The sequence below is a fragment of the Lonchura striata genome, chromosome 3, assembly GCF_046129695.1.
Source record: "Lonchura striata isolate bLonStr1 chromosome 3, bLonStr1.mat, whole genome shotgun sequence".
In the NCBI taxonomy this organism is placed as follows: Eukaryota; Metazoa; Chordata; class Aves; order Passeriformes; family Estrildidae; genus Lonchura; species Lonchura striata.
The window spans coordinates 73955202-73970350 of NC_134605.1; the positions used below are offsets into that span (position 1 = coordinate 73955202).

General features: G+C 43.6%; 1 protein-coding gene across 1 annotated transcript in view; it reads left to right on the forward strand.

The window, feature by feature from the left end:
- Positions 1-358: 358 nt before the first annotated feature.
- Positions 359-15149, forward strand: part of FAXC (failed axon connections homolog, metaxin like GST domain containing) — a 28696-nt gene continuing 13905 nt past the window's right edge. Inside the window, exons 1-4 of the mRNA XM_021544995.3 lie at positions 359-640; positions 1079-1214; positions 6411-6607; positions 13901-14118. Coding sequence (XP_021400670.1) covers positions 372-640; positions 1079-1214; positions 6411-6607; positions 13901-14118 — 820 coding nt within the window. The 5' untranslated portion in view covers positions 359-371. The remainder of the gene's footprint in view (positions 641-1078; positions 1215-6410; positions 6608-13900; positions 14119-15149) is intronic.

The following is a 15149-nucleotide window of genomic DNA, read 5'->3' on the forward strand; positions in this document are numbered from 1 at the left end:
AGGCTTCTGTTCCTCCAGGAGCAGCGCGGCGATGCTCGGACCGCGGGCATTCTAACGGGGCAGGCTCACACGCAACCCCCCGAGCGTGGAACCAAGGCTGCCCGCCCTCAATTCCCAACAGCGGCTGGCGGGCCCGGGGGACTCCGCAAGGGCAGGGCAGGACACACCCGGCGCGGTCCCACCCATGCCCTCCTCCTCCTGCCCATCCCCTCCCTTCCAGCCCGGTGGCGCAGCCGCGCAGCGCCGGCCGCGGGAGCCGCCGGAGCCGCCCAGCGCGGCGCGGCCCTTCCCCGCCGCGGGGCCGGGCTGGGCCCGGCGGCACCGGGCAGGGCAGGGGCTCCGCGGCGGGGGATGCGGGTGCCGGGCGCAGGATGCTGTGGGGGGTGGGCCTGGCGGCGCCGCGCTCCTGCGTGGCGGACCTGAGCCGCAACCGCAGCCTGTCGCTGGGCTGGGGCGCGGGGCCCGAGGAGCCGCCGCCCGCCTTCTATGGGGGCGAGATCGTCGCCTTCCCGCTGTCGGGCGGCGGCGGCACCATGGCGGCGCTGGGCTCCGACTCCTGGTGGAAGAAGACGCTGTACCTGACGGGCGGAGCCCTGCTGGCCGCCGCCGCGTACCTGCTGCACGAGCTGCTGGCCATACGGTGAGGCCGCGGGGCTGCGGCGCTGCGAGCCCCGGCCGCTCGCAGCCGCCTGCACCTGCGGGGTCAGGTTGGCGAGGTCCGCCGGCTGGGGGTCCGTCCTTCACCGTGCTTTTGCCGTTTACCTTTCTTCTTCCCCTGCGCCCGGGTTTCCCCGTTCCGCCCTTTGCAGCAGCGCAGGAGGCGGCTCCGCGGCGAGCCGGGCGCTCGCCCCCACAGGTGGCCCGGGCCGGGCCCTGCCGCTGCCTCCGACCCGCCGGCCGGAGCCTGCAGCAGCCCTTAAGGGCTGGCGGGTGTGTTGTCAATGCCGGGGTTTCTCCTTTGTCTGTTCAATGTACTGATGTATCACGCACCTGTCTGGTTTGGTTTTGTTGTTTATTTGTTGTTTTTTTTTTTTTTTTCTTTTCTTTTTTTTTTTTTTAATTCTGTGTTTTTTGACAGGAAAGAGGAAGAGCTCGATTCGAAGGATGCTATCATACTGCATCAGTTTTCAAGGCCTAGGAATGGCGTTCCGAGTTTATCCCCGTTCTGCCTGAAAATGGAAACGTACTTGAGGATGGCTGATTTACCCTACCAGGTACATTGTGCAGTTTGACTTTGCCTTGCAGCTCTCTGTAATTGTGTGAAATAGCACATAGGCATCCTGCCTCTCATTCCCCCAGTCTGTCTCACCGAGGGAGATGTAAACATACACCTGCAGCTAGGTGGGTATGCCAATGTTTTTATGGCTCCAATTAAATTTAGTGTATAACCTTTAAAGATACGACTTGAATAAGATTATCTGGAACAGCTGTGGACTTAACTGGCAAAGCTAAATCAATGTTAAAATGTTTAACATTAAATGATTAACAATAAAATGTTGAAGTGGGAGAATAGTCTGGAATTTATGTAATACTAAATAGCACCCCAAAACTAAAGCACAAGACTATTTGATCCTTGAATTTCACCATGCCAAAGACATCACTATTAGACAGCTGCATGTTCTTACTCTTCTGGAGGCCTTATCTCTAAAGCTGTCTGGAAAGAAGTGCTTACCTTTTGCTTTGCCTCCCATAGCTAATGCTTCCTCCCCAGTGAAGTGGGGTAGGAGGGGTAGGATTGCTTTCAGAGGTCATGAATGCTGCTCCTTAGCTCTGGTTGGGTGCATCCCATGCCATCTTCCTGCAGGGAATGAAGCCTGAGCTACTCCACTGAACAAAAGCTGTGAGAGTAGACACTTGAATCTCACGATCTTGCCTGTTAGCATCAAGGTTGATTTGGGATACTGCAGGTGTGGCACACATCTTGTTGTGGTGTTGCCAAGCTGTGCAGCACATGGAGACTTTGGGTCTTTTTCTGTGTGTGTTAAGCACTGAATGCTTTTAAGATGATAAAATAATGATGTGTATAAGTAAGATTTTAGGTAGAAGAAATGTCTGGTTTTTTTTTTTTTTTTTTCTTCTTTTTTCTTCTCCCTCTGTTTTTTCCTCAGTAATATAAGTTTGGCATTTTACTCCATAGCAAGGTGTTAGAAAGAATGTTTTGTATAAGTCAAATGTTGTACAGTGGAAATCCAATCCCATTGCAACTTTTTAAAAATGCATTTTTCATTGCTATTTAGCTTCTTATGTGGCTAAACTCCTTTACATTGGAAGAGAAAGAAGATCTAATCAGTACATTTTGCTTAATTCTTTATAAGCCGGAGTTTAATGTTTTCTTACAATTCAGTGGTACTTGAATCAGATACTTGGGAGTACTGAAGAGGAAGACTTCCATCCTGAGGGATGTATTTTCCTCCTTTAGGTTTACAGAACTTGAAAGATTCTGTAGCTTGAACATGTCCTTGGAGCAGGAAGACCGTGCACATTGTTTTCCTCAAAATAATTTGTGTAGAAATTGCACGTTTGAGGGGATGACTCTCTTGGTGTGATCTGTTTTCTTTCTAATGGCAGCTGATTCAGTTCAAAGGTTTGTGATGGTTGGGTTTGCTCTGCTGGAGAGTAGCTAATGAAAGCTGCATTATAAAAGATGTTTTTGACAGGACATGGTCACTTCTGAAAGATAACACAGCATTTGCGTGGTTCCAGGATGGAGAGCTCATGCTGGTCAGAAATCACACAGCTTTTTGGAGAGAGGAATTTTCAGAGGGTTTTTGTACTGAAGGTCAGCATTACTTTTTGGTGTTGCATGTCTCTCACTAGCTGTGAGTACACAAAACTGATAAGACCATCAGAAACAACATTCCTATCTTTCAGCCGCTTCCTCTTGTCCCTTCCTGCAAATGCTTTTTTTTGGCAGCTCAGGCTGACCAGAGCTGGCCTAGCTAGAGCCATGACATTTTAGTCTGTTTGGTTTTAACTCAGCTTTGTTCCACACATGCTGTGTGTGCCATTTTGTAGGAGCAGGAATGGATCCTGCGGATGCTGGAAACACCAGGATTGTGCTTTTACCTGTGCTGGCTTACACGGGCTTAAGGTGTTTGTGGGGTTACTGACCCTCTGAAGGGTTTTAGAAGTAAGTTGGGTGGAGCTGAGCTTATGAGCTGAGGACACAGCTCTTTTTTTCTGGAAGAAGCAGATGTTGTTTCTGTCCTTTTGTTAGGAATGTGGTGCTGCATTGAGCTCTGGCAGGTGGAGGAAAGTATGGATGCTGCTGTGGGATTGAGTGGGAGGGGAGCTGAAGGGGGCACTGTTCTTGGCTGGAGTCTCTTATACTCTTCCTGTAGACTTTTATCTTGTTCCTTCATGACTGTGCTACTCTTAGGATGCTGTAGGTGACAGAGGCACCTGATGGTCACTTGGCAGGCAGCAGAGTGGCTGTGTAGGGGGCTTTAGCAGGATCCAGAAGGAAACACCTTGCTTCCTGCACACTGTCAGGGCCCGTGATGGAGAAGTGCTGCAGGTGGCCTCTGGTGCTCATCCCAGGAGACCTGCTGTGATCATCACCTTGTTGGGGAGGGACTGCTTTGAAGGGAGGGCTCTGAAATGGAGTGAAGAGAAGACAGTGGGATGCTCAGACTGCTTTTACACATTTGATTCCTTGTGTTTATTGTGGTGCATCAGACTGTTGAATATTGGGCTTTTTGTTGTGCAGCGTGCTTTAATGGCACATGAGGGCTGGAGTAGAGTGACATATTCCTACCTTACTCTCACCTGAATTTCTCCTATAACATGTGCTATTGTCACGTGCTTACATTTTCTTGAATGTGCCTCTTTATGTGTGAGTTTCCAAGAAAAGTGATTTGGGCAGTCCCACCCCAACTGGGCTATCATAATCCCTAGCTGTGTTTTCAAAACATTTGTTGCTTTTCTTGGTAAAGCTTGCTTTGAAAGAGCCCCGTCTGTGTGCTCATCATGATCTTTTGGGTATTCCTTGATTTTCTCAAGAATATGAAGAGCTTACCCGTTATGTAACCTGATAAATAATTAGCACAGCAGGAATGTGCTGTTTTCATGCCAGGTCTGTGGAAATGGCATCTTCCTTAGGAAAAGACATGAGTGAACGTAAAATCATAAACAGGAGTAATGGAAAATGTGAAACCTAATTTCTTCTGCATAGTGCAGTAAAATTACCCTAGAAATACCTTGTGCAATTCTTTTTGTAGATTTCTTATGAATGAGGTTCTGTAGAGCTATTGTTATTGTTGCTCTGCAGGCACTTAATGTACTGTGAATGAAAAGAGATATTCTTTTGGTTGTTTTTTTGGTTTTTAATAATACTGTAGCTTTTCTTGCTTAGCATCTAGAACAATTTTCAAGTGGAAAATTGATAAATATTTGATAGCAATTAGTATCAGCCATAGGAATACAGAGGTTTCAAGTCTAAAAATGTCTGTTTGAGAACAGTGGATACAAAAAGAGTATAACAGATTTCTCAAGAGACTAAGGTTTTCTCAGGTCACCGAAAGATATTTCCTATTTTGTTTGATAAACAGTATGTAATGAAACACAAAAATCTTTTTGGGCAATGTATTTATATGTATTAGATATATGTGCTTGAAGAAATGTGCAGCTGAATAATAATTTGCTTTTTTCTGGGTTGCAAATGGTATGGACTGCAGTAATTGCAAGATGTACTGAGCATATCTTCAAGTCCAGTAGCTTCTGCAAACCAGCAGTGGTTGTGCACAAGAAGAGAAAGGTCTTAATGGTAGGGCTTAATGAAAATAAAGCCAGCAATGCTCAGGATCTTCTAAACATGCTGTGTAGTTCCAGGAAACATGCTGTGTAGTTCTGTAGTAAAGTCATAGTGGAAAATTATGGAAATGTATCAGTCAGTTTCAGTGCTGAAAGACCATTTTTGATGAAGGAAAGGTCTTGGAAGGTAGAAGGACAGGGCAGTGCTCTCAGTTTCAAACATTCAGCAGTTTTAGAGCTTGTGCCATGGGATTGGCTCCCGTGTCACCCACATGTGCGCGTGGGAGGGATTCAGGTGCTTTGTTTGCCCTTGCAAACCCTTGAGCTGGGTGAGACATCATATCATCCAGTGTCCCTACCATGCTGTTTGTTTGGGCACAAGCCCTGGAAGAGGCTGTAGCCAGAACGCATTGTTTCCCAGAAGTGATACCCATTTGTTTTCATCCGGAAGGGAAGAGCCTTTGGGAATGTCTGCGTGATCCCAGTGCATTGCACATCTACATTTGGAGTGGCACTCTCAGACTGAGCAGGAGGCGTGTTCTGGTGTATGTTCCTTGCTGCCAGAGCACCTTAATCCATCTTAAGTGGATTCAGGAAGGATAAATACTTGACACCCAAACAGATCAATCCAGAGCTGCAAACCCTAAACCTTCAGCAATTAGGAGCTAGGTCCTGAAATTCTCGGGGTGACTGCCAGAGATTGAGTGCAGAGCCTTTACTGTTCAGCTTTCTGTGCTAGGAGCTTTCATTCACTAAATAACAGGATGCGAGGATGGGAGTCACAAGAAAGGAAAGTGTCTCTGCCTTCAGGAGTAAGAGAATAGAAGACAAATGCCTGATCATGTTTTGGCAGCCAGCACTTTGTCTCATGTTTGTTACATGATACGGAAATTCTCTAATCTCTGTGTTCCACCTTGTCATGGGAAAAACACATTGCTGCTTTGGAGATGTTCAGAGTGTGAGTGCTGTGCTGAGCAGGTATAGCAGCATTCAGCAGTGCAGTAGTGCTGTCCTCTGCTGTGCTGGGCTCTTGGGAGACCCAGTTGTAATCAGTATGTGTGTAAATGTCTGAGGTTTCTAAGTTTTGAAGTTGCAGAATGCAGATTTCCCTTCTGCTCAGGAGGGAATGATAATGCCTTTCATACACATTTGTGATTGTGTGTGTTTTGTCCTTGGAGGTAATGCAGCCATCTGAGTTGGGTAGTGAATTTATTTTTTAAAAGTTACTTTTAACATGCAAAGTGCATATGTACGCAGGAACTGAATTTAGTTGTGAGTCCTGTGATTTAAAACATTAGAATAATGGGCACAATCTTCTGGGAGATCTGAACATCTCCAACCCTTAAATAACCCGGGTATTAAAATAATAAATAATATAACTTATATAATATTATATCACATGACATTCAGCATAAAAATATGGAACAACTTGCAGGGCCTGGAAATAATTTTATCCGAATTGCCATGGAGGGTAAAGCTGCTGCTCTGATTGAATAGCTATTGCAACTCTAGAATATTATTTTTTAAAAGGATTTGTGGATTTGTTTCTTTAAAAACACAGAAAATTATTTAAAATATATTTATTCTCATTCAAACAGGATGTGAAGGGCTTTTTTGTCTGTATATTTGTTTGTTTACTTGATTTTTTTTTTCATTAGAACTATTTCGATGGAAAACTTTCTCCTCAAGGGAAAATGCCTTGGATTGAGTACAATCACAAGAAAGTATCTGGCACCGAGTTTATTATTGACTTTTTGGAAGAGAAACTTGGAGTGAATTTAAATAAACACCTTGGTCCTCATGAAAGAGCTGTTTCCAGAGCTGTGACCAAAATGGTGGAGGAGCACCTGTACTGGTAAGCTTGCTTGGCAAAGCTGGCTGTGTTCCTGTGCTGTCAGATGTGTCCCTGAGCTTGGGCTTCGACATGAACGCTTCTTTTCTCTTGCAGAAACCTTGGGTACCCGATTATTAACTTCACAACTCTTTTCATCCTAGGAAACTGCTGCTCCTTTATGTGTGTGTTAGTATGAGCCAGGGATAATTCTCTTGAAAAGCTGTGGTGTGTAAGCAAGGTGAAGTCAGGCCATTTGCAGATTTTTAGAAGGAAGCAGCAGTGGGGTGCTCCTCTGTTCAATGTGACTTCTGTATAGGAGCAGCCTTGTTAATGAAGACCAGGAGATCAAGGTGGCTGAATGTATTTGTGGTTTGTGGGGCATAGAGGAATGAATCCAGTGTTTGTGGTTAATCCAGAATGTGGTTTTCATACTTCTACTGATTTTAATTGTGTGTGAATGATTGCAGTATGGATCATTGCCTTTCCTGTAACACATGATTCTCCTGTTGATATGGATTGTTAACAGTTCTGCCCATTGTTAATGTCCAGTATTAGTCACAGTATCCTGAGAAGCTGAAGTATATATATGAATGGAAAATAGAAATAGAACCTTTCTGGGACTTTATGCATTTTACTGACACCTTTGAAAATAATACCTGTGGTTTCCTCTGTGCTTTTCATTTCTGTCCTTCTTAAGTGCCCTTTCCAGTTTGGGCATAGAGACATCAGGTGGACATGCACCTTGGACACTGCATTTGCTGCCTTAGCAAGCACAAGGCTTTCTCCCAGTAGTTTACTTTCTAGTATGCATTTAAGTCCTTGCTGCACTAAGTTTTGCATTTATGTTGTGCGTTTTTTTCTTCAAAACAGTGTGTGATTTTTAAATTGAATGCATTTACCTGCTTTTTCTTTCACCTTTTGATTGAAGATCAGCAGCAATATGTATACATATAGTTCTTAAAATAATTTTTAGTGTCTCCTGAGAGAACAATTTTAGCATAATTAGCATATTGAAGTGATTTGGTTTAGAAATTAAATCTTTGCCTTCCAAGAAGTGTGGCCTTCACCAGTTATACCCATCTGCAGTGTCATAGCCTCCCGAACATGATACAGGCAGCCTGTAAGTTAACTTTTTTTTGGGTTCATTTTTCCACCCTCAGTTATTACAGCTGCCAAAGTGAAGACGAAGCCTTTTAGTCCCTTAATGCTTCATCTTCTTGCCTTAGTGTCAGTTGTTTTTCTGGTTCATAGATTTAACTGCACTTAGCTTTGGATTTAAATGTATCATTGCTGATGGCAGGCTTATACAATGCTGTTGTATCCCAGTTACAAAGTGCTTTCCTCTGTGTAGCTGCTGTCCATCCATCTAGGCTCCCATGGAGCTGGCTGGGCACTGCTGGACATGACATAGGCAAATGTGGAATACAGGTGTTGCAAATTCAGCCACTGGTCCTGGGAGGGGGCACCTGTTTTAACAGGTGGACAAAGTTACATCAAGAACAGAGTTGTGCACACATGGCAGCGTATCCCTGTTGCTTTTCCGGTGTAGTCACAGAGCTGAGTTCCTCCAAGGCATGTATTTTTGCTTCAGAGCAGTAAAAAGTCCAACTGTAAGTCTTACTGTATGTCCCTGTGGCTGTACCAGAGGCTTGATATGTTGATGAGGTTGTACCTTGCAGATTCCTTGTAGTAGGCAAAGCCTGGGCCATGAGGTATTGCAGTTGTACTGCTGTAATTCCTGGAGAACAACTTTGACCGTCCTGTACTTAGACCAAAATTGGGCTTTTTCACTGTGTAGGACCATATTTCTCCTTGACAGCATTGCATCTCTGGTTGTGGAATCCCTTCACATCTGTCCGTGAACTTTCCCACTTGAAGCTTAGGGTCTTTTCTTGGTGCCCTCATATCCCATGGTGAGGAATTTGAAAAAGTGATTTGCTTTCTGCAGAAGAAAGTACATAAAACCAAGCCTCCAAAGCAGTGATACATAATGTGATTCCCACTGTTTCGTTGCCAGCAGGATGCAAAGTAGCTTCATCATAAATAAGTAATACTGTAGTAATTTATCGGACAAAGAAAAGTACATCCTGTGGTATGCTGTCTCTGGGTGGAGCTAATCCTGGTGGATGCTCAGCATTTCCTCCAGAAATGTTTAGTTTTACCTAGGCAGTGGCTCATTTTCAGCAGTCAGTGCCTCTTAAGTGTGGAAGCGACTGCTGTGGCTGAAGTTGGGAGCAGTGTGGGGCTGTTGAAAACCTCAGCCTCTGGACACCTTCTCTGTGCCCTGGGCTGTGGCACCTGGCAGGGCTCAGGCAGGAAGACAGCAAGTGGGCATGCCTGTTTCCATGCTGGGGTTACACCATATCTCTGAGATGCACAAGACTGATTTGGAGCTGGTGCTGGAGCTACAGTCCCTGGAGAAGGCAGTAAGCCATTAAGCTTTTGCTATGTTTAGTTGGCAAAAGAAAAAAAAGTCCTCTGAGCTCAATGGGTGTTAAGGCGAGCCAGCAGTGAAGAGATGGAAATGAAATAATTTTGTGACTCTCACCCCAGGGCCTGGATCCAATGTCATCTATGTCATACCTATGTCATCTGCTGTAGGCTTGCTTTGAGTTACCTCCACTGCCTGCAGTGACCTGTTGACCCCCTGAAACCAGTGGGACACCCACAGCCACCTTTGGGGAATGCATTGAGTTTTTGGTGTAACTGCAGCACATTTGTGGAATCAGACCTCTGATTAAGAGAGGTCTGATTTTCACTCCCTTCTGGAGCTGGCATGCTGGGCTCAACAATGCTGCTGGGATTTGGGCCAGGCACGTCCTGGGTGCCTGTAGGGATAGCAGTTGTTGTGAGATGCTTTCTGTCACTTCCATCTCAGGAGACACATCTTAGGTTGGTGACACTAATGTGCTTAGTGAGAACATAAAGCCTTGAATATTCGGCTTAAGCAGACTAACCCATTAGACTGGCTGAGCTGTGTTGTAGTGATTTATAAATGTGTGTATATGTGTGTGATTTATATATGTGTGTGTATGTATATATGCACTTGCAAATATATTTGACTTGTTTCTTGCTTTGTCTTTCAAGAGCAAACATCATATGTGATGAATGCTTGAAGCACAGGAAGAGCATAATATGAGAATACAGATGAATCTGACTTTGGTCAGTTTTCATACTGGCCAGGTCTGAACATAAAATATTTTTATAATGTAAACATAAATAATGTTTTAATACATTATTATTATTATTATTATTATTATTATTATTATTATTATTATTATTATTATTATTATTATTAAATTTATTCATTATTTATTAAATTATCAAGCCAATTTTAAGAGTAGCATCTTTCCTACTGCTAACAGTGATGAGGCTTGAATGCCTCAATGGTGGTTTAAAAGCCAGTTGCTCTGAGAAGTTGCACAGAAGGTGGGGTTTCTACAGCTGATTGTGGAATGAGTTTGTTATAATCCTTTGTATATCAAGAAATTCTGGTCTGCACAGGTTCAGATAGGAAAAATAACCCCTTGTTCACATCCTTATGAATGCCTTCCCCTTGCCTTGAAGTTCAGACAGTTCTGGGATAATCAGGCAAGCTGCTGTTGATGAGTCACTTTCTTCATCTTCTCGCCTGATTTATGTATTGAGGCCAAAGCTGCTGTTACATTTAGACTTTGCATTTACTTCACCCCCACAGCATTGCTCTTTAATGCATTATTGTTTTATTTATACTCTAAGATTTGTACAGATGTGCTGGCACAAATGAGAATGGTAATGTTTCCCAAAATGCTCCATTCAAGCCAGTATTTAAAATAATTATGTCATCCCATAAATACTTACTCCAGTGTAAAGTGTGTAGTTATGCTGTACTGAAGAAGAGTATGTAGACTACCCAATTTATGGCATTTCCTAACCTTTTGTAATATTGATAATACTCCACTAATGTAGTCTGAATATAGGAGTGATGAGTGGAATTAAATGGTGAGAAGCATATTTTTTGTCAGATAACACAAATTAATGATCCCTTAAATAGAATTATTTTAACAAAGTGCTTGTGAAGCCAATTTTAAAAGTGTTTTTAACTCTCCCTGAATCAGAACCTACTTTTTTCCTTGTTTTGTCTACTCAGAACTGTAGCATTTTGGAAGTAAATTCTGTAATTATCTATTTATCTGCCTTCATTGCCCATGTAAATTTGAGATATGGGACATGTAACAATTATGCTCATTCAAAGGGACAAGCAGATCTCTTAAGACTTTTGCTTGACAGTTTAGCCTAAGCAGAATTACCTAAATCCTGTGCAGTGCTCTGTTGCTGTCCTAGTCATTAAACACCTGGTCTGATTTCTGCCTCTTCCAGGCCCAAAGACCTTTTCTCCCACGCAAGCGAGCTCTGAGGAAATGTATTTTTGCATTAAAGTATGGGCCAATTAGCTTTGTGGGAAACCTTGTTCATTCTGTTTATGAAATTAAAAAAATTTTGGACATGGTTGATCACTCTTGGTGCGTTGCCAGCTCACTGGTGTGGTTGGAGTGAGCAATAACAATGGCAAGTCCATAGGGCCAGGTTTAATCTTGTGCAACTGGGGTGACTTAAAAAACACTGCAGTGGAATTCCTATGTTCTTCTTCTGGTTTGTTTTGACTTCTTTTTCTTGTTGCCCTTCTCCAGGCCAGGCCTGTTGCCCAGAGTAACTAAACTGTATTGCAGAGTTGCCAGATGAAGCAGGTCAGGTCCATCCTGGGGAAGGAGGGTCTTTGCAGCAAGGCAGAGCAGTGCTTTCGGATAGCAAGTTCTTCTTAACTTATTCAAATAATAAATAATAACTTAGAGATTGGGAGAAGAACTCATTCAGAGCAGCACTGTGGAGAGGAACTTGGGGGCTCTGGCAGATGAAAAAACTGGACATGAGCCACAGTGTGAGATGGCATCCTGGGCTGCATCAAGAGAAGTCAAGGGAGGTGATTCTCTCCTTCTGCTCTGTGCTTGTGAGACCCCACCTGTTTCCAGCTCTGTAGTGCCCAGCATAAGAAAGATCTGCAGCTGTTAGAGCAGGTACAGAGGAAGCCACAAAGATGATCAGAGGACTGGAGCACTTCTCCCGTGAAGACAGGCCAGGAGAGCTGAGGTTGTTCAGCATCGAGAGCAGAAGGCTCCAGGGAGACCTCGTTGTGGCCTTCCAGTATTTAACCAGGGCTTATAAGACAGAGGGAGAGTGACTTTTAACATGGGTAGATAGTGATAGGACAGAGAGAACAGTTTTAAACCAAAAGAGGAGAGATGTAAATTAGGTGTTAGAAAGAAGTTCTTTACACAAAGGGTGGTGAGGCACAGGTTGCCCAGAATATTGTGGATGCCCTATCCCTGGAATTGCTTGAGGCCAGGCTGGGTGGGACCCTGAGCAACCTGATCTAATGGGTAATATCCCTGCCCATGGAGTAGGCGTCCCTGCAGTGGACATCTGGTTGGAAGTAGATTATTTTTATGGTCTCTTCCAACCCAAGTCATAGTATTGTAATTGTTTCCTAGTGTTCACATCAAGGGTTTTTCCTATTCTGAGCTGTACCTGCTGAAGAGACCTTGTCCTTTGCAAGGCCAGTGAAACATGAGTAGTGCAACATTCTACTCTATGGAGTGCCCTTATGCTTTCAGGCTAGCCTTCTTTCCATTTGTCTTAAGTCCTGCTTTACTGTTGTTCCTGGAACAGGGCAGTCTCACACCACATCTTCCAGACAAAGCCAATGTTTTAGGAGTTTCAGTAGCTCTGTACTGCATTTGTTGGCTTCACATTCCTCCTGTACTGCTGGTGTCTCTGCTAAATCTGTCTCTGATTAAAACTTTGCATTGCTGAAACCTGCTCAATAACTTGAGTTCATCCATCAGATTTGAAAAACCAGGACTGTGCAGAACACCCCATTCTAGAAGTGTTGTGGGAGCATGTGAAATGTCAGCAGGATGCTTTTTTATAATTACACAGTGCCGGAGGTTATGGAGTAATCTGTTGAGGGTCAAAGCCATCAGTAGCAGAGCAGGAACATTTTTGTGCTTTCTTGTTTATACATTTGCAGCAAAGACTGTTAGCACCTCACTGTTACTGACTTCAGTGAAACCAGTTAGAGCAGAAGGCAATGAACTGCAGTGGACAATGTGAGTTTGATATAATGTACATTATTAAAAGAAATCACAGGAGTTCTCCAGGAGATACTGGTCTTTTTTACTTTCCTTTCTTGAATTTGGTGAATCATATCAGCACTAAGGAAATTCTGTGGAGTTGGAAATATGTACAGTGATAAAACTGAAGTCATATTCCAAACTAAAGCAATGAAGCCTTGGAATGGCTTGGTTTGTGTATCAATTCCCAGTGTTTCTGAGACCCTGCAGGCTTTCTATGTTTATCTTGTCTACTTGGAGATGCCTTTAGGTGTTTTTCCAGCAACCCTTGAACTTGGTGACAAAAGTTCATCTATATGGTCTTTTTGGTTTATTTGTAATTTCTGAAGATGCTGGACATTAAAAAAGAATGTTTCTTTTTTCATAGGTTTCTGGAGCAAAAAAATCAAGATATATTTGTCTGTAATGTTAATAAATAACAAAAACTCATGTGGGTAACAAAAATTTAAGCTGATGAAACAAATTATAAAAAAAGACTTAAAAAGATACTTTTTGCTATTCAATAAAGCATGGAAGGCAACAGAATCCTTTAGAAATGTCTCTCTCATAAAATCAGTATTTTGAAAAGAGGAAACTGTACAGAAGAAAACCAACTCAATAACAACCACTTCTTAAGTTTTTATATTTTATTTTTAAAAGATCTTAGTTTCTGAAGAGAAACCTTCTGAAAAATTACTGTTTCAGTATTTATGTTGGAGCAAAGCTACTGCTTGCCTAAGTGTCAGCAGTATAGAAAGAAGGGAGAAAGGTTGGTGGGAAAGACTGATTTTTCGGGGGGCTGTTTTGTTGTTGATTTGCCCAGGTCTGTGCAATGAGTTGTCTTTAGCTAATAAATGCATTTTGTTACAAGAGTTTAGCAGAATTCTGCGGCATTTACTTTATATTTCAACATGAATCTTGTTTTCTCCTGAAGTGAGTCATGATTTAATGAGAGAATAAGCACTGGGCAGTCTGCCTAAGTAGTGTAAAGTGGGTTTGCTTGCTCTGCTGGCACGCTGAGTCGCCTCAGTCTGCTGTTTATGGAAGCTACCCCTCCATCAGGGCAGTGAGCGCTCACCTGCCTGACCTCTGTGCGAGCCTCTGCTGGGAGATGTTGGGCTCTCTGGGGATTACACTGCTATAACTTGTTTCTGCATCCTTCCAGGACTTTAGCTTATTGCCAGTGGGTGGAAAATCTTCATGAGACGCAAAAGATGGTTTCACTTTTTGGCCCCTTCAGCGACTTGCTGAAGTGGATCTTCTGCCATCTGACCAAAGGAATCGTGAAGCGGGAAATGTACGGCCATGGCATCGGGCGCTTCTCAGAGGAGGAGATGTACACGCTGATGGAGAAGGACATGCGGACTCTGGCAGGCCTCCTGGGTAAGGTACAGCGAGCTGTGGTCCTCTGTTCACAGCCCCTCTCTCCACGGGGTGGAACTGACCTCCAGTGCTTCCTGACAGCTTGATCACACACAAATAATCTCATTTTGGCAGAAGATAGAAGTTGTCATTTAGTACCTTCCTTGCTCCGGCAGAGACACTGTTTTCTTTTCCCACTGTTTGCTGCCAAATTGTGTATCTAGAGGCATAAGAGGCTTCCTTCTCTGAGCATGGAGTATGCATATGTAGTGCATCAAACAGCAGTGGCTTGCTGTTTTGGAAGAGCATTTAGCGAGATGAAATTAGGAAAATGCAGTGTTTAGTTCTGCAAATGAAAAGTCTTATTTATACCTTTCTTGTGGACTGGGGCTTGTGTGTGTTTCATTTATTGTTTCCTAGTTGTATTTCCTTTCCTGTTTTTTATTTGTAGCTGTTTGACAGACTGCTGTGAGGCTGCCATTTGAAAAATCCTTTGCAGATGTTATTTTCTTGAGCTGAACTTTGTTGTGTTTGGTTGGTGTCAGCAGCTTTATTCAAACCTCCCAGTAGAGATGGCTCTGTGCTGTCAAAATAGGTGTGTTTAAGATTCTTGGTTATCTTGGGTGGATCCCATACGATTAGTTGTAAGGTTGACTTCACTTACTAGAATTACATGAACCTCATTTCTGTTGTGTGGCTCAGGTTGAAATATGAACTGGAACTGTTTTGCACTGTGCTTCTTGCCTTCTGCTCCACTGAGAGCTAAACTTACTGCGCATCTGTGTGACTTGCCTTTTGAGGAATTGCTGTAGTGCAGGTTGTCACTTTGCTTGAGCAGCCAAGAGAGATGGTACCTGTGTGATTTTCCCTGTGACAATTGCTTTAAAGAGGTGGCTGAGTGGAGGACAGGAGGATGCCCCCCTGCCCTGTGCTCCAGGGAGGCATGCTCTAAAGAGACACGCTCTACAGAGACAAGTACGGAGTGGATGACAGAAACAAGCTGGGGAGAGCCCATCAGAAGGCAGAAGCTGAGTGCTTGCTGAGAATGGGTA